General features: G+C 42.7%; 2 protein-coding genes across 3 annotated transcripts; both read right to left on the bottom strand.

Moving 5' to 3' along the window:
* Window positions 1-617: 617 nt before the first annotated feature.
* Window positions 618-13,702, bottom strand: FLAD1 (flavin adenine dinucleotide synthetase 1). Of its 2 annotated transcripts, XM_089483547.1 has the most exons (7): window positions 12,000-13,699; window positions 10,076-10,835; window positions 9,154-9,301; window positions 5,580-5,678; window positions 3,543-3,732; window positions 2,192-2,265; window positions 618-1,029 (listed from the first exon to the last, which is right to left on the bottom strand). In XM_089483547.1, the coding sequence occupies exons 1-7, from the start codon at window positions 12,216-12,218 to the stop codon at window positions 894-896; spliced, it is 1,626 nt and encodes a 541-aa protein (XP_089339673.1). In that variant the 5' UTR covers window positions 12,219-13,699; the 3' UTR covers window positions 618-893. The 2 variants fall into 2 exon arrangements, with proteins under 2 accessions (XP_089339673.1, XP_089339674.1); XM_089483548.1 differs by lacking the exon at window positions 5,580-5,678 and having other exon boundaries at window positions 12,000-13,702.
* A 5,065-nt stretch (window positions 13,703-18,767) lies between these two features.
* On the bottom strand, window positions 18,768-25,417 carry CKS1B (CDC28 protein kinase regulatory subunit 1B). Its single transcript, XM_089483201.1, has 3 exons — window positions 25,227-25,417; window positions 19,989-20,116; window positions 18,768-19,258 (listed from the first exon to the last, which is right to left on the bottom strand). Exons 1-3 carry the CDS (start codon window positions 25,283-25,285, stop codon window positions 19,206-19,208), a joined length of 240 nt encoding a protein of 79 aa, XP_089339327.1. The 5' UTR covers window positions 25,286-25,417; the 3' UTR covers window positions 18,768-19,205.
* Between the last annotated feature and the right edge of the window lie 101 nt (window positions 25,418-25,518).

Below are 25,518 nucleotides of genomic sequence, written 5' to 3'. Positions count from 1 at the left end.
GCACACAAAACGACATTACCCCACATTTATTGGAGCCCCCGACCCAAGAGAGGGAAAATCTAAGAAGTGTCGGGCTTAGCCAGACGTGAAGCAATTGCATCATCTGCTGAGGTAGGTTGGGGTCTTCCAGAGGTCGCAGCAGTTGATGCATTTATTTAACATCTGGCTACAGCAACATGATGCTTCTGAGACCCCTCCACTCTCCTCCAGGCATGAATGGCCATGGATGGGGGGCTGCAACAGCTTTAAGGTAGCTTCGGCAGGAGAACTCTGGTTACTGCTGCTGGAGAAAGGGAATATCAACTTCTGCAGTGACCAAAAGTAGGCATACAAGGCATAAGATGGACTTGCACCTGCATACATCATTAATAGGATGTCAGCCAAAAGGTGAGACAAAATCACAGAGGCTGGATGGCCATCTATCAGGGGTACATTGATTGTGTATTCCTGCATGGCAGAATGGGATTGAACTGGATGGCCCTTGAGGTCTCTTTCAAGTCCATAATTCTATGATTAGTCCTACAAACTCTAGACACTTATTTGGGTTACTTCAATTCAGCAACATACAAGAGGCAACCACCACCCCAGACCCTACAAAGAGGCTAGAATTCATTGGCTGACTTTCCATCATTTATTATCCTTACATGATGTAAGCGACAATATATTCAGCTAACCACCAAGAGCTGTTCCATTGTGTTATGCACATACTGGGAGTCAAATGAATCACACAGGGTGCCACCAGGGCTGGAGCAGCTACCAAACAGCACAACATCACAGTAGTGGTGGCACCACTGGGGCACCAAGGCACAGCAGGCCTGGCCGGGCCTTCACTAGGTTAGGCTGGGGGCTTTGTCACAGAGCAGGCCAAGTTCTACCATGAAAACAGGCAGACTTCAATGGCGGGAGTTGCGTTCATCCTCTTCATTTTCTAGCTCATAGGCTGGCCGGTAGCATTCCCGTCCTTGGGCATTTGTATAGAGTAGGGCGGGATTCTTCTTTGTGTTGCTCATACTACCTAAAGAAGTATAGCTGTCAAGTTTAGGGTAGGGGGAAGAAAGAGAAAAAGAAGATATTTAATTTACAAGAAGTGACCCTTAGTATAACCCTCAGTGACCAGTGCCATTTCATGGATGCTAGACTGAGGTGGGTGACTTGGGCAGGCCTAGGGCCACACACACACACTCCTACAAACTGATAAAATCTCTTGAGACCAAGCCGAAAATGCTTGTTTTAAAAGCTTTCCCATTATTTGTTCCATTTGCCCCACTTCTTTTATAGAGTTGCCAGAGTAAAAACTGAACATAGAACCTATACCTTTACTTCTTGTACAGAAGAGGGAATTTCTGCAGGTGTTGCTTGTCACACAACAAGGCACACCTGTTGAAATGCCCTCTTCTAAACCAGCATCAAAGATACAGAAACTCATTCCTTGCTCTGTCAACATTCATTTATATGGTTTGATTTCAAATTTCAAGGACATGGTTCCCTAGGGCACTGAAGAGCTGCTTAAAAAACCTGCTTGGAGTCACATGTTAGAATATGTTCAGAGGAAGGTGACTGAGATGATCACTTGGAAACCACTGAACCCTATGAAGAACATCTCTGGGAGCTGGGTATGTTTAGCTTGGAGAAAAGAAGAGAGAGAGAGAGGTGATGTGACAGGCATCTTTAAATACTAGAAGGGATGTCATGTAGAACATGCAGCAAGCGTGTTTTCTGCTGCTCCAACGATTCGGACACGGATCAATGGATTCAAATTACAAGAAAAGAAATTCCACTTAAATATTAGGAGAAACTTCTTGACTATATGAGTGAAATTTGGAGACAACTTCTGTACATTTATAGCTCCTTAACATTTAATGACTGTGTAGAAGAGGGTGTTGCTTGTTATCCAATTGTTCAACAAGAAACATCTGGTGAAATCCCCTTTTCTACAAGACTATTAAAGATACTGGAGCTGTCCCCAATTTTCAATCTACCGATCATCTTAGAGTGATGATGGTTTGGGCACTGTCTTTCACATGTCCTGGCGTAGTGAACGAAGTAGATTCTAAATGAGGTGAAGGATGGAGCCCTGAGTTCAAATTCTTCCACATACTCAAGCTTGAATATGTAGGGACCTTGAGCCCACCCATGCCATAAAAACGTGTGCATGTATAAATGTATGTTAAAAAGCTGTTGGAGTTCTTACCCTTTATCATAAAGAATACAGTAAGGAATATAGAGGGTGCGAAGGAATGTCCATATATCTCGGTATGTCCAATCCTATGGGGTGAGAAGAGAGAAATGCATTATCAGAAGGGCTGAGGTTATTTTGTACTAAGCATCGCACACATTTTACATCTTAACTTTATATTTCTTCATTGAGGGAAGTTGGCATTATGATCTTATGCCAATTAAGACATTTTGGCTACAGTGGCAGGTGATGAAGTCATAGAGTAAGTGGTCAAATTCCAAAGGTAGCCATTGAAGACTGAAGGAGATTTGTTTTTTCAAAAGGCAGCTGGATAGAGTAAGCGCCAATATGGTTTGAGTTTTGAACTGGGACTTGACAAGTACAATTTCTAGTTCTCATAAGACCATACTTGCTGACCTAGGGCTAGTCATATTCTTTTTCAGCCTGACAAAGTTGATGTTGTGAGGATAAAATATGGAAGACAGCAAAGGCAGCACATAAATGTAACTAATACATAAAAAGATAAAAGGGCAAAAGCTTAAACAAGGGAGGCTTTTAGTAGAGAACTAAATAGCTCAGGCTGATATGCCAAGGTCTGTAAACCAGTGTTTTTACATGATCTGGTGGACAGGGATTGGTCCCTGGGAGTCTCAGGTGGGTGACAGGTTAGCATTGCAGCCTGAGTGGTGCCCTTGCTCAGTAAATTTCTAGGCTATCTAGAACAGAGGTGGCCATACAGATAAATTGTCAGAACCTAGAAACTTGGCTTGAGATCACTCTGATTTTATCCACTTACACAGCCAGTTCTTTGAATCCAAACCTCTGTTTATAATGGGTGGGGAATGTGCCACCTGTGATAACACAGGTGGCTTCTGGATCCCACTTTTGCAGGCCTTTAAGCCCTCTACCAGCCCCTCAAAGCTCTCCCATTATTATTATTATTATTATTATTATTATTATTATTATTATTATTATTATTTTAAATCAAGCATTATTTCCGGGTGATTTTTCACCCAAGAAAGCCCCTCAAAGATGTGTGAACACAAAAATATCCATTGCCATTCCCAAACAGCTGTTTTTATTGGAGTGCCTAGCATCAGGAAGGCACAGGACATCACTTCCAGTTGCCATTTTGAGAGGAAGTCAAAAAAAGTTGAGGTATTTTGTGGCATGTGTGCGTACGTATGTTTGTTTTCATGCACACAGTCTGCAGAGAGGGGTTTGTGATGAACATTGGCCACTGACCCTATGCAGTTGATGACTCCTGCTCAACAAGATGTCTTTGAGTATACAGCTACCTGAACATATTCTCAAGTGCTCATACCAGAATGGCACCTTTGTGACAAGCCTACATGGCTTCACCTACCAGGAGAGGATTGATCCTCATATACTGGGGCCAGTCAGAGTCTGTCATGCAGAAAGGTGACAATGTGCAGGAATATGGATCAGTGCGACGAGTACCCATCAGCACGGCCTCCAATTCTGGTTGCTGTACTTTCAGTTCACCCAGTGCTTGTTTTATGTTTCCATGGACATCACATATTTTAAGGTTGTACCTGTGGGAATTTTAAAAAAGGGCCATCAGGAAGTCTTGAAGAATCTGAAACAATACCAGAATGGAAACATAATTCTAACAGTCCTTCTGTCCGTTAAAAATTCGATAATACGAAATTTATTAGCCAGTAGGATGTATTGGTTAGGGCTATTCCTTCATTTTTCCTTTTCCTCGGAGAATCCAGAACATAAACAAGGAACTTGATGTGGGATGCTTAGGCCTCCAAATCCTCTTTGAACACAGTGGTGGGCAGACAGCCTGAGCCTTTCTGACTGGTAAATAAAACAAAACATTTAGGTTGGCTTGGCCTGGTATAAATATTCGGCTTCCTGCCATGACTGATGAATAGTGTCATAAATAAATTGCTTGCCCTTACAGTTCCAGCAAAACATCTTCATCTCTCAGCAAGGAGATTCTGTGATACAGAGCACATTCTTGAAGAACTAGATTGGCATGTAACCAATTGAGATACTTTATCCACCCCCAGATTCCTAACAATACACAGAATGCAGAAAGTGTGACAGCATACTAAATTTTGCATTTAAATTTGGTTGCATCATTTGAGATCAGTAAAAGTGAGTTGGGTAGCTCTGGAGAGTCTGTGGGCCAACTTTCCCCTCCTTAGATCCGTCACAGACTGCACCACCATCTCCTGCTAAACATTAGATGCGATCAGGAGTTTGTTTCTGACTTTAAAAAAACCCACAGCTTTTTAAAGAAGGCACCCATGGGCATAAGTCTTGGTTTAAATGAGTATGGTAATCATTGGGAGTACAATTCTCCATGTTTTAACTGAGAAACATTTTGGAAGGGGAGGATATTGGGGGCCATAAAAAGAGTGAGGCCACATGAGGCCCACAGGCTGCATGTCATTGTCCTAAGATATAAATGCGGAGTATATAAATATATAAAGAAGCACATCCAGACCCAGTGAAATAGATACTGGTTGATTTCCATAACTGATAGGTCACAATGAGTATAGATATGGAGGGAGAAATAAAGGCATTGCTCCCCACAACTAAAAATCCCCTCCAATGAAATTTGCCTTTGGTCCCCACATTTCTAGCATTGCCACAACCAAGACACTGGCTGTATTTGCACTGCAGAAATAATCCAGTTTGACACCACTTTAACTGCCATGGCTCAATGCTATGGAATTCTGGGGTTTGTAGTTTGTTTTGGCACCACAGCTCTCTGACAGAGAAGGCTATATGTTTCACAAAACTACAGCTCCCAGAATTGCATGGCACTGAACCATGGCAGTTAAAGTGGTGCCAAATTGGATTATTTCTGCAGTGCAGATGCAGCCACTGAAAATCATTCACATTTAGAACTCCTCCATTTCATGTGTTTGCATTCCCTTGAGGACTATCTGCCCCTTTTCTTTGAACAACTAAACTGTATTTCTAGATGCTAACGTGAGATTTTAAATTACAGTAATGCTAGAAATTCGGGGACTACTGCAACATTTCATTTAGGGACCATATTTTTTATCTGGGGAAGCAATGCTTCCAATCTCCAGCCCATAACAGAAAGTTTGTTAGGTCATAAACATTGAAATAAGAAATAGCAACATATTGTGCTTAAAAATGAGGCCATTAAGATCAGAAAACAAGATATTAAAACCATGTAAAATACAGAACTACATGTAACTAAAACCCCTGGTATCACAGCTTTGTATTTATTTACTAACATTGTTGGTAGGTCCTCTTGATCAATAACTATTGATAGGTAACTACCCAAAATAAAATAAGCAACAACATGGTGAATAAAGGTGTTGCTGATATTTTGTTGCTGCTGCTAAGCAAAGTGTTTTCCCAGACGGTGGGATAAAACTGTGGCTCCTACCGTTGAGCAGTGTCTTTGATGAATTCCTCCATCTCAGGAAATGGAGACACAGTATGGATATACAGAGCCTTCAACGTCTCCATTCTTTCTGGGCATTGCCTGGGCAGGAAGAGTAACACAGGATATATCCTTTTCAGTAGGAAAATAGGAAGCTGCAGCAGACCAAGGCAGGGTATTTGGACATCTAACCCAGTGTTATCTACTCTGACTGGCAGCATAATCATCTTGAAGACAGATGTCAAGCACCCAGAGTTTAAATGCCTTCTTTGCCTTTATTTTCTCATTTTGGTGAAAGAATGCCTTTGCAGTTCTGGGTAACATCAAGACTGCACCATGGTATAGTCTACTTAAAAAAACTCATGGCCTAGGGGACTATTTGTTTAACATTGACAAATGCTGCTTAAGGAAGGAATACACATTAGCCAGATTTCAACTGATGCCTCCAATTACATGGATTTGTAATTGGTTGACTGGCTGAACCCAAAGGGTGCTCACTAATGGCTCAATTTCATCTTGGAGAGAAGTGACCAGTGGGGTCCCACAGGGCTCTGTCCTGGGCCTAGTGCTATTCAACATTTTTATCAATGACTTGGATGACAGAATTGGGGGCATACTTATCAAATTTGCAGATGACACCAAATTAGCAGGAATAGCTAACATCCCAGAGGACAGGATCAAAATTCAAAATGACCTGCATAAACTGGAAAGCTGGGCCCAAAGCTAACAAAATGAAATTCAACAGGGAGAAATGTAAGGTACTGTACTTAGGATGGAAAAAATGAAAAGCACAGATATGGGATGGGGGACACCTGGCTGAATGAAACAACACGTGAAAGGGATCTAGGAGCCCAAGTAGACCACAAGTTGAACATGAGTCAATGCACCAGCTAAAAAGGCCAATGCAATTTTAGGCTTCATCAATAGAAGTATAGTGCCTAGATCAAGGGAAGTAATAGTGCCACTGTATTCTGCTTTGGTCAGGCTCCACCTGGAATATTGTGTCCAGTTCTGGGCACCACAATTTAAAAAGGATGTGGAGAAACTGGAGCGTGTCCAAAGGAGGGCGACTAAAATGGTGAAGGGTCTGGAAACCATGAAGCCCTATGAGGAACGACTGAGGGAGCTGGGGATGTTTAGCCTGGTGAAAAGAAGGTTAAGAGGTGATATGATAGCCCTGTTTAAATATTTGAAGGGATGTCATATTGAGGAGGGAGCAAGCATGTTTTCTGCTGCTCCAGAGAACAAGCTACAGAACAATGGATGCAAGCTCCAGGAAAAGAGATTCCACCTCAATATTAGGAGGAATGTCCTGACAGTAAAGGCTTTTCGACAGTGGAACACATTTCCTTGGTGGAGTCTCCTTCCTTAGAGGTCTTTAAACAGAGACTGGATAGCTACCCGTCGGGGATGCTTTGAATGTGATTTCCTGCATGGCAGAGTAGGGTTGGACTGGATGGCTCTTGTGGTCTCTTCCAAGTCTATGATTCTATTTATTTAGTTGTGCTCTGTCATCTGAAATTAGGAATAAATTCATTTCAGGTCCCCTACAAGTTAAAAACCTCTGGACAGCAAGTCAAAAAGTCAAATTATTACTTTACAATAATGAACCCTTAGCCAAGGCCCGGGCCTGTTATGAAGCTACCCTAAATGATACAGAATGAACTATGCACTCCTATAACGTTTGGCCCATCTTTGTCATTTAAATTTAAGAAGATTCTGGAACTTAATCTGGTTTTAAAGCTATGTCTATTGTGATATTTTAATATTTTATTCACTTCTCATTTTCACTATGCCTGGTGTGTGTGTGTGTGTGTGTGTGTGTGTGTGTGTGTGTGAGAGAGAGAGAGAGAGAGAGAGAGAGAGAGAGAGAGAGAGAGAGAGAGAGAGAGAGAGAGATGACCTATGGTCATGTGCAATAAATGTTTTTCATATACTCTGACAGGCAGCAGACCTCTTATGGTAAGAGGCTTTACCCATTAGTTGGCTTCTGCTTTATACTACTTTAAATGAAGATGTCAGGGCTTGAACTTGAGACCTCTTACATGTACAATACTGTGCTGTGGCTCCTGTCAGGCTTAGCAAATCAGCACTGTATTGTCAACCCAGCCTTCTGCCAACCTGATACCCTTCAGAAATGGTACGGTCAACAATGCCTATAATCCCCAGCACAGCACAGAAACATACAAAAACAAACCAGAAACAGACAGATGGAGGTGACCTGTCTTTGTTCCCCTTAGCTTTGAAAGTACCCTGAAAAAAAGAGCAATTAAAACCTGTGTCTGAAAAGGAGGACTGACCTGGGTTGAGGGGACTGATCTTCCTTTGGAGGGAGAGCCATACTGGAGTGGGGACACCAACAAAAAGGTCCAGCTTTTGGTGATAGCTGATTGTAAGTCACTGTAATAAGCCTTTATCAAGGCTCCAAGTGTCCAGGCACTAGCACAGCTTTCCCCAGCTGAGTACCCTGCCATTAATTTAGACTATGCATCTCATTATCCCCAGTCAATGTGGTCATAAAGCTGGGAATAAATAGGGGTTATAGTCAATACATCTGAAAGGCACCTAGTTGAGGAAAACTACTCAAGCTTTTTGTATCCTGTGCCCTTGGCACTCTAATCCCGTCACAAACTTGTCAGACTTGGAATGAGGACTGGAGAAATGGTGCTGCATTTTAGGATACAGTTGGCCCTCCATATCCATGGATCTGTGGATTGAAAAAATTCCGGAAAATATAAATTCCAAAAAGGAAACCTCGATTTTGTCATGGATTCTTTATCCACTGACTCAAGCATCCGCGGCTTGAAAATATTCAAAAAATATATAAATTCCAAAAGCAAATCCTGATTTGCCATTTTATATAAGAGACACTATTTTACTATGCCATTGTATTTAACAGGACTTGAACATCCATGGATTTTGGTATTCACGGGGGTCCTGGAACCAAACCCAGGGGATACCAAGGGTTCACTGGATAAAGTGCTAGCGTTGTAGGTTCATTCCACCAACCTTCTGGGAAGCAGGCTGAATCGGCACTGCAGAAATCTGCACTGCAGAAATGCCAAGGCTCAATTCTATGGAATTCTGTGATTTGTAGTTTTGTGGGCTATTCAGCTTTCTCTGTCAGAAAGCTCTGGTGCCACAGCAAACTACAAATCCCAGGATTTGGACAAATACACAGTATTGAGCTGTGACAATTAAAACAATGTCAAACTGCATTATTTCTGTGGTGTTGGTTTAACCTCAGAGGGACTGAAAGTTCCTTTCTGCTGGAAAAAAGCTGGACACAGGCAGGTTTTCAATTTCCTCCTCAGCCCCATCATTGATGTGGTATACACCCAGAGATGAACCTGTGTTTCTCGGCATAAAATAATAGTTTTGTGTGTTCTTTCTCATTAAGCCACACCCTTTTTTACCACACTCTCATTTTACTTAGCTACACATGTCCCATTTTTCATCTGTGACATATTGGATGGTATGGCAGTTCCGCCCGTTGTGATTCCCGAAAAGCCCAGCCTGACCTCAATCCAAGGCAAGCTCTGACAAGCAACAGCAAAAGAAGGGAAGTGAAAGTCACCTTTGGACGGCTGCATGGAAGAGGTGCAGCAAAGCTGTGCAGTCTTTCCCACCGTTGAATCCCAGGCAAAGCTTGGACAGGGCATATCGTTCCAGGGCTTCCTCTATGGTGCAGATGGCTGCTGACACCTTCTGGCCAAGGGGAGAACCTGAAGAGAAGCAAGAAAACAGAGTGGGAGATTTGGAAACTTCATCTACAAGTATGGAAAGGGATCTTGTGTCACCTTTGACTTTTTGTGAACTTGAGTCTACTGCCTCAGATGCATCTGAGGACAAAAAAGGTCTTTGTAAAAAGGAGCTGATTGTTATCTGAGCTATGCCTATACTCTAAGACAAGGAAAGGCAACCTGAAATGGTGCGAAACTGGGTTGGTGCCTTCTACAGGTCTGGGATTTTTCTAGCTGCCCAACATTCCTAGTCAACAAAAGAAAAATTGTGAATTTGTCTACTTCTACCCAGCTGGAACCTTCTGGAGATGAAGTGAGTGACAAATAGGTATCAGGCATGAGTCTCCCGCTGAAAATGCCATGACAAAGAGAATATCAAAAGCAGCTCCCACCTATGCTCAGACTGCATCTGAGCTGTGTATGTGTGTATACACACAGAGAGATACACACAGTCTCCAAATACTCCAGGCATCTTTGTGGTTTCTCTCCTCTGGGTCCTTGCCCAAGGGAAGGCAATGTGGTGCTTTCTAGAGGTTTTAGACTTGAGATTCAACAATCCCTAACTATTGGCCATGCTGGTGTGTGGGGAGGTCTTATGGGAATTTTAGTCCAAAATATCCAGGGTGCCCGGGGATCAACCTCCTCTGGTCAAACCCCTATACCACACTAGCCTTTATTTCACCCACTTCCCACTCTGAACCTGAGACACATTAACTCCAAAGAACCAGGCATACATGTCACATACGGCCACCCTACCAGACTCAGCCAAGGCGTACACATCCGAGGCTGCCCGGGAGACAGGATCAGCTACTACAGGCACCACGACACCGTCAGGCAACTTCTCCATCAGGTAAGAGTAGGCTTCCTCCAAGTCCGCTTTTGAGTCTGAGTCCAGGGTAAGCTTCACCCGGAAGTAATTGCTGCCCCAATCTGGATAGGAGCCCAGGCTTGTACGACGCCTAAAGCTAGCGTTGGCCTGGGTGAGAACAGGAGCAATGAGGGTTTCCTCTGCATTCACATAGATCTCCTGAGAACAGAATCGAGTCTTCTCGTTGAGGAAGAGGTGCCCAAGACCCTCAAGGGCTCGTTTCATTAGAGCTGGGATGCCCGGAAAGATATAAACGTTTCGGACACTAACCAGGGGGTAGGGGAAGGCCCTGCCTGTTGTCTTGTCCACGCCATAGTTAAGGTGTGAGGACTCAGGGACACGGGCCAGTTTCATCTCAGGACACTCAGCATCCAATTTGCCAAAGAACTGCTTCACCAGTTCAACCATATCTGGATGAGGGAAGACCTTCTCCCCAAAGGCCTGGGCCACCGCCTCGAAGGTGACATCGTCATGTGTTGGACCAATCCCACCTGAAGTCAGGACGTAGGTGTATGTGCTGGCAAAGGTTGAAATCTCCTTGGCAATGGCATCTACTTCATCAGGGATCACAGAGATTTTGGCCACCTGCACACCCAATGAGCGGAGTTTCTTGCACATGTAGAACGAATTTGTGTCCTGGGTGTAGCCCTGCCGAGATAGAGAGATGTACACAGGGATTATTTAAAATATCCTAAACCAGATGTGGAGAAAGTGTCATGCCCAAAATGCGGTCCCCCATGCCCATTCTGAGGCTCTCAGGCCCCTCAGCATCCTGCAAAAATCTGGAAAATGTTCGTTCCCAAACCCTATGGCATGCCACAGGGCAAAAAGCAATTTTTCCACATTTCTGGGCTCTCCATGGCTATTGTTGGCCCAGAAAATGGCTTAAAAACACACAGGAAATGAAACAGAAATTGATTTCCAGGTTACTCTTGACCTTAAACAGCCCAAGAAAAGCTGAACACAGAGATCCATTTGTTTGTGAAAATAAAAAATTGAGACGGTGAAGGGGGCATGACTTTCCAAGGTCCGTTGAGGGGCCAATGCAGACCTCAACACCTGAGGGCTGCCCACCACTCCACTATATACCCTGCAGCCTGTTTTCACAAACAATGCCTAAACACTTCAGGGATGCGGAAACTTAGGCACTGAGGACAAATCTGGTCTTCTGGGGTTTCCTGCAGAGCCAATAAATAATCTTGTGGTGGAGATGAGGGGTAGGGCACATACAAGAACATAGTGTACAGCCCTGCTAGGCGCAATGGGAGCTGTAATCCAACATATATTGGATTGGAGTCACCCTGGCTAGGGCATTATAGAGGTAGTATTTCAATACATACCTGGATGGCATCAGGACTGGGAAGGTTGGGATAGCAACCCACTGGCTGGGGATAATGGGAGAAGAAAGGCTGATCTAGTACAGTATCATGTTTCTACCATAGGCACTCTTGAGGCCACAGGTATGGCATGAAAGAAAGAGCTTTGTCCACTGTCATCTCAACTGGGTTGCTATACTTCACTATCACGCCAAAGACTCATGACAGCCTTAAAGTACTTCTGAACACACCCCAGGTCAGTTCATATAATTGTTTTTAATTTTAACCTAATGATGTATAGCATTTTATTGTTTTTCAACTTTGATTGTTTAATTGAAGTTTTAATATTAGGGAAGGCGTTGGAAAGGGATGAATTAGTATTTTATTGTATTTTTAATGCATTTTTACTGTTGTAACCCACTCTGATTCCTAGTGATTAGGTGGGCTATAAATAATAATAATAATAATAATAATAATAATAATAATAATAATTTACCTTCAGGATCTCGTCCCCAATAATGATGATCCCTGCCGTCACGGTCCCATCCGAGGTTTTTTTCTTGCTGGTTCCAGCACTGGCATCGTCGCCCTGCGTTGCCATGCCTCGGAGATGTCGGCACTGCCTTCCTCCACGCAGAATGCCCCTGGACAGCCACAGGTTCCAGCGCATGAGCATCAGGCACTTCGAGTCTACCGCCAACTCTAAACAAGGCATCAGGATGGCGCCATGGTGAAGTAGCGAGCCTAGTACTAACCACAACAAACCGGCAAAGAAATCAAAAGCTTGTTAGAAGGAAAAAGAAGGGAAAGCAGGTGGGGGGGGGGGATGTGGACTTTGGAGCCCAACACAGGGCTTCAAATAACAACTGAACAGCACAACCTTTGTGCTGCAACACTTTGTTACAGGCACTTTTGCAAAATCCTAATCATGTCACCACCTCATTTGTCCCAGTGTTGTGGCCTCATTTCCCTTGCAAAGAATCTGGAAATCTGGACCCCACTCCTATTGGCTGAATTTACAAGTTCATGATTCATCCCCCCTATTTTAATGACCCCTTTTCTTATTCCAGAAAGAAAAATCCCAAAGCAGCATAAAAATAAATATCTTCCATGGACCGGGGCAGGCAGGCGGCTGTCCAGAGGACTCTCTACTCCACCTCCTGCATCTGGGGAAGTGGGTTCAAGTCTATGAAAACTCGTGGTACCAACTTCTATCTTTCCATTAGACCCAAGATCCCTCGTCAGAATGATTTTCCAGACCAACACGGCTAGATCTTTCAATCCTACCTTCCAGATATTGTTGGACTGTGGTTTATATCATCCACAGTTGAAGTGAGCAAGATATCCCAAAGCTCTGAATCATAGAATTATAGTGTTGGAAGAGACCTCAAGGGCCATTGAGTCCAACCCCATTCTGCCATGCAGGAACTCTCAATCAAAGCATCCCCGACAGATGGCCATCCAGCCTCTGCTTAAAGACCTCCAAAGAAGGAGACTCCACTACCCTCCAAGGGAGCATCTTACACTGTCAAACAGTTCTTACTCTCAAGATGTTCCTCCTAATGTTGAGCTGGAATCTCTTTTCCTATAGCTTGCATCCATTGCTCTGGGTCCTGTTCTCTGGAGCAGCAGAAAACAAGTTTGCTCTCACCTCAATGTGTCTCCCCTTCATCAAATACTTAAACAGGGCTATCATATCACTTCTTAATTTTATCTTCTCCAGGCGAACCGGCTCCTTAAATTGCTCCTGATAAGGATCCATGCTTTCCAGACCTTTCACCATTTTGGTTGCCCTCCTCTGGACATGCTCCAGAGAGAGTACAAGGTTATCGATTCTTACATTTCTGTTTAAAGGAGCCCTTGATTCAGAAGCGTGAAGTCTGGAAACTTCTTTCATGTTAGCTACAAGGCGTCAAAGCAGAAAGTGGTCTTCGGCCATAGGCTACATGTGTCTATTCAGATCAAACAGTAGTGCCTATCTTTCTACAAGGGCTTGTGGGGCTTGCAAAGGAAAGACCACCAAATCCTATTGAATATCTGGCAGCATTTGAGGACCGACATTAATTTCATCCAAAGAGGACCATTTGATTGCTCAGGATGTATGATAAACAAACACGAACCATCGACTGGTGTATAAATCCTGCAGAACCCCAAATCCTAATTTACTCATCATTTCTTGTACCTTACATTTTATATCCTTCCTTGTTTTAAGCTAGCATTTAAACCAAAGCATCCAAACTAAGTCATGAAACTTCAAAAAACACAAAACAAAACCAACCCTGATTTCTAACAGTTAGATTAACGCGTATTAATGTGTATTTTCATAGTCTATTCTTTTACAGTTACAGTGTTTTAATGATACGTGGTTAGTTTATATTTCGTTGCTTTTGGTTTTAGATTGTATGCCATAGGCAGGTTTTTTATCTGTGGATAGCTATGTAAAGTGCTGGGCAAAACGTACGACGCTAATTAAATACACTTATAATGAATAATTAATTTGATAATCATTTATATTACGTCCTTCTCCCTACATAGTTGTAAAGCACCGGGTGAAACATACGATGCTATATACATACATTTTAATAATAATAACAATAATAATAACAATAAGGGGAGGAGTGTGTGCCCTCCAGATGCTTTATTGTAACTCCTGCCAGCAAGATCCAAGTGTCATGGTTTGAGTAACATTATTATTATTGTTATTATTATCCCAATTTTGGGAGAAGGACTGAATATAAATGCTCTGGAGTCCCAGGTTCGGATCCCAGCTCAGCTATAAAACCCACTGGGTGCCCTTGGGCGAGTCACACTCTCTCAGCCTCTTCAGGGGAAGGCATTGGCAACCCTCCTCTGAACAAGCCTTGCCAAGAAAACCCCAGGATAGCTTCGCCTTAGGGTTGCCCTAATTCAGAGTCAACTTGAAGGCACACAACGACAACAACAACAGCAGATGTTGCTGCTCCATAATATTGTTTTAAGGCAACCAGAAGGGCAAAGGCACTCTGCACATGCTCAGGGGCACCCTCCTTCTCCTTCAACCATCCCTGAATGGAGGGCAGCACTGACAATCGCATCCCTGTTCAGACCCTTCCAAGTCCTCCCCTCGGTCCTCCTGCTTACCTACCTGCAGTCTTCCTCAGAGGCTGCACTGTCCGCCTGTCGCTCGCCCATTGGTCCCCCCTTCGCCCCGCCCACTGCTCTTTCTCCTCCGATTGGACTATCCTGAAAGGGGCGGGGAAGGACAAAGCTAAAGGAGGAAGCTGATTGGCCAGAGGCCCTGCCAGTCTAGTCTAGCGAGCCAGGGACTACAATTCCCATAGGCCCTTGCGGCTCTCACAGTCCTGATTGCAAAACTAGTTTTGGAAAAGTTGGCCAGAAGTTTATCCACGGATTATTAAATTATTATGTCAATGTTATTTATATTTTATTATATTATATATTATAATATAAATATTTTAACAATTTATATTGCACCCTTCTCCCAAAACTATTATTTTAACATTATTTATCATATTAAATATTATTATATTAATATAACAATATAATTTATAATGCACCCTTCTCCCAAAACTATTATTTTAACATTATTTATCATATTAAATATTATTATATTAATATAACAATATAATTTATATTGCGCCCTTCTCCCAAAACTATTATTTTAACATTATTTATCATATTAAATATTATTATATTAATATAACAATATAATTTATATTGCGCCCTTCTCCCAAAACTATTATTTTAACATTATTTATCATATTAAATATTATTATATTAATATAACAATATAATTTATATTGCGCCCTTCTCCCAAAACTATTATTTTAACATTATTTATCATATTAAATATTATTATATTAATATAACAATATAATTTATATTGCACCCTTCTCCCAAAACTATTATTTTAACATTATTTATCATATTAAATATTATTATATTAATATAACAATATAATTTATATTGCACCCTTCTCCCAAAACTATTATTTTAACATTATTTATCATATTAAATATTATTATATTAATATAACAATATAATTTATATTGCACCCTTCTCCCAAAACTATTATTTTAATATTATTTATCATATTAAATATTATTATATTAATATAACAATATAATTTATAATGCACCCTTCTCCCAAAACTATTATTTTAACATTATTTATCATATTAAATATTATTATATTAATATAACAATATAATTTATATTGCACCCTTCTCCCAAAACTATTATTATATTAATATAACAATATAATTTATATTGCACCCTTCTCCCAAAACTATTATTTTAACATTATTTATCATATTAAATATTATTATATAAATATTTTAACAATATAATTTATATTGCACCCTTCTCCCAAAATGATTATTTTAACATTATTTATTTTAATAAAGTAGAATAAAATAAAAATAATGTATATTCCACCCCTCTAATAAAACTGGGAAAGAACTGCGAGGCTGGCAGAAGTTGGGACTGGTGATGGGAGCTCACTCCGTCATGCAGCGCTTGGGCCTCTAGCTGCTGACCTTGCAATCATAGAATCATAGAGTTGGAAGAGACCACAAGGGCCATCCAGTCCAACCTCAGTCAGTGTTTTCATGTCCCTATTCGCTACTTACCCTGTGTGAAAGCATGTTATTAAAAGGGCAATGCCTAACCAAAGTGTCACAGAACCAGAGCTGGAAGGGGCTCCAGAGGCCATCAGGTCCAACACTTTGCTCAATGCAGGAGCCCCAGAATATCTCCACCTGTCTATGTAACTGGTTGCCAACCCGCTCTCTGTTGTGCGCCTTCGACTTGTTTACTTAGGGCAATTCTAAGGCTCTCACGGGGTTTTCTTGGCAAGATTTGTTCAGAGGAGGTTTGCCATTGCCTTCCCTGAGGCTGAGAGACTGGGACTTGCCCAAAGCTACCCAGTGGGTTTCATAGCCGAACTGGGATCTGAACCCTGGACTCCAGAGTCCTAATCCAATGCTCAAACCATGAGACCTAGATCTTGCTGTACTGGATAGAGCTGATAGGAGTCACAGTCCAGCATCTGAAGGGCATGCATTCCTTGCTTTGGAGTTAACATGAAAGAGGTTTCCAGACCTCACAGTTCTGAATGAAGGGCTCCTTTAAACAGAGGAGGGTGGCCAGAATGGTGAAAGGTTTGGAAACCAAGAAACCTTATCAGGAGTCACATCAGGAGCTGGGTATGCTTAGTCTGGAAAAGAGACAGTTAAGAGGTCAGAGAAGCAGAGAATCATAGAGTTGGAAGAGACCACGGGGGCTGTCCAGTCCAACTCCCTGCCATGCAGGAACTCTCAATCAAAGCATCCCTGACAGGAGGTCTGGAAAGCATGGCTCTTTATCAGGAGAGACTTAGGTAGCTGGGTATGTTTAGCCTGGAGAAGGTAAAATTAAGAGGCGATAGGATAACCCTGTTTAAGTATGTGAAGGGGTAGAATTCAAAGATATAGCCAGGTTAGTCTGTCTAACACTCAAACCAGTACAACATGCTGGCTCTCCAAACCTTTCTTACTGCCAATAAATTCCTTCTAGTGTTCAACCCACCCTCTTATAGTTTCAGACCATTAGACCTGGTTCTACCTGCTGGGTCAGAAGAAGAGCACAAGCCTGCGCCTTCCTGCACGAGTCGTTCAGGTATTTAATGAGGGCAATCAGGTCAGACCTCTCTCAACACGAGCTCCTTTCCTTCAGCACAATATGGTCAGGTTTTAAGCTGAGAAGCAATTCTATGTACTCATCGTATCATTTACTTTCTAACACTTCTAGTGCAGCTTCATTTACAAGCCTATACAAGTTACCACCCCTCAAAGTTTCTCCTGCTTTATACAGAAGGGGGCTAGCATCCGGCTTTGTAGCCAGTAGGGAAGCATACTGTATATATACTCATGAGTATATATACAGTATATATATGTCTAGAAATTTAGATCAAAAACTTACCCCCCCAAAAAAAGAATTGGAGTCGACTTCTACACGGGTCAATGTAAATACTGTATCTTAACTCTTATTTAAAAGAAGGAACCATCTCCTGGTGAAAAGCAAGAGAACAATCTGTCCTGGAAGCACTGAACCCTTCTACTCTCTCATCCATCCAGCCTTAAGAGTGAGCAGAAAGAGCTATGTCTGCTGGAATTTTGTAAGTTCTTTGACATTGTTTTACTTTGCTTCATTCTTTAGATCATTTGCTCTATGCCCTAAGTTCATTCTTTAGATCATTTGCTCTATGCCCTAAGTTCATTCTTTAGATCATTTGCTCTATGCCCTAAGTTATCTTCAACTGATCCACAAGTCATAGCAAAATCCATCATTTTGGCCCCAGATTTTGCCCTCGACTTATACATGAGGTCGACTTATAGCCGAGTATATGCAGTAAGCTAATTTCATTTAAAAACTGAATCTACAAAAGCTCCTGCTGCCAATTTCTTTCTTTCAGTTTGTCTCAAAGGTGCTACAAGACCTCTCTACAAACTAACATGGCTACATCTTCTTCTTTTTTAAATATTTATAATATACACATATTACAAAAATTACAAAAAGTATTACCAAAAACAAACATATACATTAAACATTCTTACTAAAGTATACACATACAACTACATAACTATAACATAGAACATGACGTATAGAATTATTATGGCCTGTTACAGACTGCCAAAATAAAGCTGCTTTGGGTCTCTGTGAAGGCATGCTCTTTAAATGATGCATGGGTCCTAAGAGTCCGGAGGTCGCGCCAAAGCCACACTCCATTCCTAAGCACCGGAGTGCAGCTTTTGGTGCAGCTTCCGGATTCTTAGGACTCATGCATCATTTAAATAGCATACCTCCAAGAAGACCCAAAGCAACTTTATTTTGGCAGTCTGTAACAGGCCTATATTTAATATATTTACTCTCATCCAACCTTTATTAACAGTTTATTCCACAGATACATATGTATTAACATGGCTATATCTTTGAATTCTACTTAGTGGGTTGGCAAAGTAAGTCTGGATCCAAATCACTCTATCACTCCATGAACCTACTGCATTTCTACATCGATAGTTGAGAAAAACCCCTCTCTTCATGTTTCCAGTACAGAAACCAAGCCGGCTGGCAGTGGAAAAACAGAACAACGCATGCCCTCCCACCTGTGTGGAATTTTTGCTCATCGATGATAACCAAGCAAATTGTTAAAGTTGTTAAAGCAGACTATTTAAGCAGTAAACAGAAAGTCTGACTGAGTCAGTGCGGAGAAACAAAAGGCAGAATCAAATCTCTGAGCTTTATTGACAGAGCCTTAAGAACAGTCATTTCTAGAACAACTTTTTTTTAAAATTCAGAAGAATAACCTGAAATACATATTAAAACATCCTTTAACAAACACCCAAGCTGAGAAACACGGTGCTGTGTCCAAGGTTTTTTAAAAAGGACCAAACTAGCCCTGCTATGTGGAGAAAGCAAGGAACTCCAACCAGTCTAAAACCGAGTGTCTCGGCAGCTTAAATCAAGTCCTTTCCCGTACGAAATCTCTCTGCAGCCGAGGCCTTCTTTCTTGTCTTGCATCAGTGGCGTCTTGTTTAGGCTGAGTGGCGTTTCTTGACATATGAAAAATGTTTTTCAAACTTTTACAAAAAATAAGAACGCAGTTGTCGCTTTTTTAAAAAAGGTGCTTGTATCTGAAATGCAGGAAAAAGAGTCTACATCCGTCATTTTTCTGGTTTCTTTGGTAACGGCCTTCGGAAAAGCAGGATATGAGGCTCTTCAGGGAGAGAGGAGACAGAATGTAAATAGGTCTCGAAAATAATACAAGTCTGCTAAGCACCCTAGACTGGATGTTTCAACACCGATGCCAAAACTTAGAAACGTCCTGTATCAACAGCATAGCCATAGCTGAGCCACAGCTGACTTCCACAATTAGAATCTGAGACTTAGATCAGCTATTTGCAAATTCCAGGTTTGTTTGCTTTTTAAGAGAGAACAATGCTATTTGTATCTCAGCTCAATGTGGCATTTCTGGATCTCCTTCCTAACTTTATTTTCACAACAACCCTGTGAGGCTACAAATGCTGAAGGGATGAATGCCCCAAGTGAGTTCTATGGCTCAATGGAGACAAGCAGAACAAAAGATTTTGTTTAGGGGTTGTTGTTTTTTTGCCGATCTACCAGAACCATAATCACTTAGTATGGATCAGGGTGTCTCACATTCTTATTTTGCTATGTTGTTGTTGTTGTGTGCCTTCAGGTCTATTCAGACATATGACAACTCTATGACAGTGTTCTCAGGGCCGGAGTGTGACTCACCCAAGGTTGCTCAGTGGGTTTACACTTCCAGAACTAGTGCAGCTTATTTTGCATCCTGACAAACCCATTTCCTGCTATCTTGGGATCTGGGATTTTTAGAATCCCTCCCTTCCAGCAAAGTTTCTCAACATTTTCACTAGCTGGTACTGCCTCCCCCAGTCCAAATTCACCGCCATCCAAAAACCCACCTGGTTCATGGATCATGTAGTGAACCCAACCCTGGCTCTGCTGAACTCCCAGGTTCCGCCACTCTGACTCAGACATCAAATGGGTCTTGGGCACCAGCTTCGCAATGTCCTTTGGCAGCATGACATGCCTGTAAGCACAAGCCAAAAGAGAGAGAATGGTGTTTGTTTTGAAGTGAGCGATCACAAGAGAAACAGCAGGGGACTACTTAAAATTTGTTTGAAATTCAGCTAAATAAAGCAAAGAAATAAGACCCAGAGTCCAGTATGGTGAGAGTCAAGATGCTGTCTTTTGGCTATTCAGTTATGGACAAAAAGCTAGGTTTTAATTTATCAAACTGAAGCCAGTGTTGGGAGAGGAAATTTCAGAACTAGGAGACCACAAGAAAGAAGGCCATAAATGAGTTAAGGATGTTAACAGTCACTTCAGTGGCTTTCTGAAAATATCGTTGTTGTTGCTGCCATCAACCTGACATATGGCAGCCATACGAACGAGAGACCTCCGAGTTGATTTTCTTATCAGTTTTCTTTACTATCCAGTTTCCACAACCACACATAGAATTGGGAAACATGATGGCATGGACAATACTAACTTTAATATTCAACTGTACATCTTTACACTTTAGAAACATGTCTATAGATCTTTCATAGCTGCCCTTCAAAATACTAGTCCTTTGGTTTCTTGACTGCAGTCTCCACTCTGAGTAACTATTGAGCTTAGGTATGGAAAACTGTGATCTATTTCAATGTGTTCATTGTTTACTTTAAAGTTTTGTAACTCATCTGTGCTCATTCTTGTTTTCTCCATGTTCAACTGTAAACCTGCCTTTGCCCCTTATTATTTAACTTTCCTCAGTAACCATTCCAAGTTTCATTTGTCATTTGCGTATCTTAAACTACTGATGTTCCTTCCTCCAGTTTTCACATCTCCTTCTTCCTGGAGACATGCCTGTCTCATAATACTAGAGCATGATATCATTCTCTAAAACTGGCAAGAGATTCAGCTCAGATAAAGGCATGTACTGTATGTACACATCACATAATTAGTTGAAAGTTAATCCAGACAAGACAGAGGTGCTCCTGGTCAGTCGGAAGGCAGATTGGGGAACAGGGATCCAGCCTGTGTTAGATGGGGTCACAGTCCCCCTGAAGACACGGGTTCGCAGTTTGGACTCAGCTTTGAACCAGGAGGCCCAGGTCTCTGCTGTGAGTGCTTTTGCACATTTAAAACTTGTATGCCAGCTGCGCCCGTTCCTTGAGAAGCCAGATTTGGCCACGGTAGTACATGCCTTGGTTACATCCCGTTTGGACTACTGTAATGGGCTCTATATGGGGTTGCCTTTGAAAAGTGTTTGGAAAATTCAGCTGGTTCAAAGAGCTGCTGCCAAGCAATTAACAGGGGCAGATTACAGAAGCCATACGATGCCCCTGTTGAAACAGCTTCATTGGCTGCCAGTTTGTTTCCGGGCACAATTCAAGGTGCTGGTTATTACCTACAAAGCCCTACATGGCTCAGGTCCACACTATGGCAGACCGTTTCTCCTGGTATGAACTGTCCCGGACTCTAAGATCCTCTGGAGAAGCCCTTCTCTCTTCCCAACATCGTCACAAACATGGTTGGTGGGGGACACAAGAGAGGGCCTTCTCAGTGGCTGCCCCTAGACTCTGGAACTCCCTGATCTCCCAGGGAGATCAGAACGGCTCCCTCCTTGATGGCCTTCCGCCGACAGGTGAAGACCTACCTGTTCACACAGGCATTTAGGGAATTACTATACGGACAGGCTGGGATGTTCGATGCTGGACCAGTTTAAAAATTATTTTCAATGTACTTTTTATTTTATTGTACTATATATTTTTTTAATACTGTGAAGCTGCTCTGAGTCCCAGTCCTGGGAAAAGAGCAGGATACAAATAAATAAATAAATAAATAAATAAATAAATAGTGAAATTTGCTGCCATAAGATGAGATGATGACCCCTTGCATGGAAAGGGGAATTGATGCTTGTTTTAGTTCAATGGCTGGACTCAGTAAATTCATTGGAATGAAGCTATAAGTGACATGCCATCGAGACAATGGCCACATATAACCTACAACTTCAAAGACAGTAACTACAGAAGCTCCATTTCTGGCAGGAGGCATGGGTATCATAGCCGGATGGGAAGGCTGTTCCATTTATTCACCAAACTGGGGGCTTCTCTGAGAAATTTGGTCACCCCAGGAGAAATCCATTTAGCAAAGGACTGATGAGGGATTGATAGGGCAGGCTACGCTCCACAAAGGTTCATGCTAACTTGTGCCAGAATCATAGAGTAGGAAGAGACCCCATGGGCCACCCAGTCTAACCCCAGTCTGCCATGCAGGAACTCATAATCAAAGTACCCAAAAAGGTGGCCATCCAGCCTGTTTAAAGACCTCCAAGGCAGGTCTGCAAGGAAGGAGACTCCACCACTCTTTGAGGGACTGTGTTCCACTGTCGAACAGCCCAGAAAGGTTCTCCTAATGTTCAGGCGGAATCTCTTTTCCTGTAGCTTGCATCCATTGCTCCATATTCTCTGGACCAGCAGAAAACAAGCTTGCTCCAATCTCAATGTGACACCCCTTCAAATACTTAAAGAGGGCCATCACCCCTTAACCATCTCTTTTCCCAGGCTAAACACATCCAGCTCCCTAAACCTCTCCTCCTAAGGCATGGCGTTTCCAGCTAATTGTTACTGATTTTATTATATGAGATGTATTTGATTGTTTTATCTGTATTTGATTGTTGCGCTGCTGCTGTGTGCCTTCAAGTTGTTTCTGGCTGATGGCAACCTGAAAGTGAACCTTTCATGGGGTTTTCTTGACATGATTCATTCAAGAGGTTTCGCAGAATCCCAGAGTTGGAAGAGACCTCAAGGGCCATCCAGTCCAACGCCATTCTGCCATGCAGGAATTCACAATCGAAGTGCCTCCAACAGATGGCCATCCAGCCTCTGTTTAAAAACCTCCAAGGGAGGAGACTCCACTACTCTCCGAGGGAGTGTGTTTCACTTTGCTTTTGCCTCCAATTTTAAAAGAGTCCAAAGGGAACTTGAAACACATGTAGTCCAACCCTCCTGTTCGCTCCCAATGCAGGATTCAAAAGGCAAGATGCAAACGCACCAAACTTTATGGGAAACTAAGGGCCAGCATGGTGTAGTGTTTTTAGTCTAACAGATCTCAGGAGCTCCATCCTTGCTATCCATCCGACACCAGGTAAAGGGTCACTGAGGCTGCATCCAGACAGGAGAAATAACCCAGTTTGGCACCGCTTTAACTGGAATTCTGAGAGCTGGAGTTTGTGATGGGCTCAGACTCCCATAGTCTTGAGCCTGGGCTCTTAGAGCAGTGCCAAACTGGGTTATTCCTCCAGTGTGGATGCAGCTTGAAAGAAAAGCTGGCAGCATGAGCTCTCCTAGACTTCAGTCTGCTTTCTCACTTCCTGGGCAGAAAGGCCTATTAAGCAGAGAAGGACTCGGTTTTGAATGCTGGACTACCCACATTTTAATGGTTTGCATTTTAACATATTATACTTTAATTTATACCTGCTTCAATCCTAAAAATTGTTTAATTGTGTGCATTTTAAATTTTTATATTTATGTATTTCAGTATTTTTGTATTGTTTTCAAATTGTATTGTTTTATACTGGTTCGCCGCCTTGAGTCGCTATATTGGGAGAAAGGCAGGGTGTAGGAAAAGAAAATAATACACTTGTCCCTCCATATTTGCAGCTTTGATTGTTCATGGATTTGATTAATATGTTCTCTCTAGGAATATCTAGGTCCTCCAGTGCAACTCTATGGTCAACTTTATCTAAAAGTTGCCCTGAAAGGCCTAGAGATTCCTAGAGAGGATACTTTACTAGGCCTTTGTAGCTCCTCCATTGCAGTTCTTCTTACAGCCCCAGATTCTTGCCCCTAAGGACTACAATGGTTTATGCATCTCCTAAAGATGGCTAGTGGTTTCCCTGCCCATTGTGGCTCTCTCTCCACTCTGGGTTTTAAAGCAATGATTCAAGGGGCTCAGCCCTACAGTCAAAAGAAATGAACCCCCTTAGATTTTACATGTTTTGCTCTACTCTCATCCCTCCGCATTTGCAGCTTTTGACTTTTGCGGATTTGCTCATTCACGGATTTTTATTAATATGTTCTCTCTAGGAATCTCTAGGTCCTCCAGCGCAACTCTTTGGTCAAACTTTAACCAAATGTTGCACTGAAGGACCTAGAGATTCCTAGAGAGAACGCTCCACTAGGCATTTGTCGCTCCTCTGGCGCAACTCTATGGTCAGTGTCTGTCGGACGTTGACCATAGAGTTGCCCTGGAGGACCCAGAGATTCCTAGAGAGGTGTCCTCTCAGGTAAAAACATGGTTTTTCTAATTTGCGGTTTTTCCATATTCATGGGGGTCTTGTGGCCCTGACCCCAGCGAATATGGAGGGACAAGTGTAATGTGAAGTCAAAGGCTTTCATGGCCGGCATGCATAGTTCTTTGAGGGTTTTTGGGGCTATGTGGCTGTGTTCCAGACGTATTTATCTATGGCTGGTATCCTCAGAGAAGGGTGAAACGTCAGGAATAAGCTCTTCCAGAACAGCCTGAAAAACTCACAAGAAACTATAAAAGGATAATAATAATTCCTCCCAATATAGGGACTCTGTCTATATTTCTATAACTACACTTGTCCCTCCATATTCAGGAGGGTTAGGGGCACAGGACCCCTGTGGATGTGGAAAAACCACACACAACAAAATCTATGTTTTGACCTGAAGGAAGACCTCTCTAGGAATCTCTAGGTCCTCCAGGGCAACTCTGTGGTCAATATCTGCCATACACTGACCATAGAGTTGCGCTGGAGGAGCTACAAAGGCCTAGTGGAGCGTCCTCTCTAGGAATCTCTAGCAGGTCCCTCAGGGCGACGTTTGGTGGAAGCTGACCATAGAGTTGCGCTGGAGGACCTGGAGATTCCTAGAGAGGCAGATTAGTCCAATTTGTGAATAGAAGCCGCAAAGTGTACAGAAACGACCGCCCCAGGACTCTCCTCCTTTCCGCATTATAACGCTCGCCCCTCCCCTCAGCTTCGGAAAAATTACTTCTGGACTACAACTCCCAGAATCCCTCAGTCACGCTAAAAAGTAACTTTTCCGAATCAGGGCCGTTGCCAGGGGCGACGCAAGCCCCGCCCCCCGCCGCCTGAGGCCTTCCTCGCGCGGACCCGAAGCCTTCCTTACCGGTATTCGTACTCTTCGTCGTCGTACTTGTCCGAATAATAGATCTGTTTGTGAGACATGCTTTCGGAGCGAGCGACGCAACAATGAAGGAGAACGGCCTCTGAGGCAAAAAGGCCCTCAGCGGCTTCCTTCTCCGCTCGCTTCTCCCTCAAGTCTGCTGCTTCCCAGCAGCCCCCGCGCGCGCGAGAGAGAGAGAGAGAGCGAGTGAGTGAAGGCCCCCTTTCCTTGGCGCCCATTGGACGAGGGGGCGCGGAAGGGGCGTGGCCCAGGCGCGAGACCAACTCTCGGCCTC

Source organism: Sceloporus occidentalis, unplaced genomic scaffold (genome assembly GCF_023333645.1).
Source record: "Sceloporus occidentalis isolate IW3139 unplaced genomic scaffold, rSceOcc1.0.p SCAF_20, whole genome shotgun sequence".
Classification (NCBI taxonomy): domain Eukaryota; kingdom Metazoa; phylum Chordata; class Lepidosauria; order Squamata; family Phrynosomatidae; genus Sceloporus; species Sceloporus occidentalis.
This window is presented reverse-complemented; position numbering and strand designations above follow the sequence as displayed.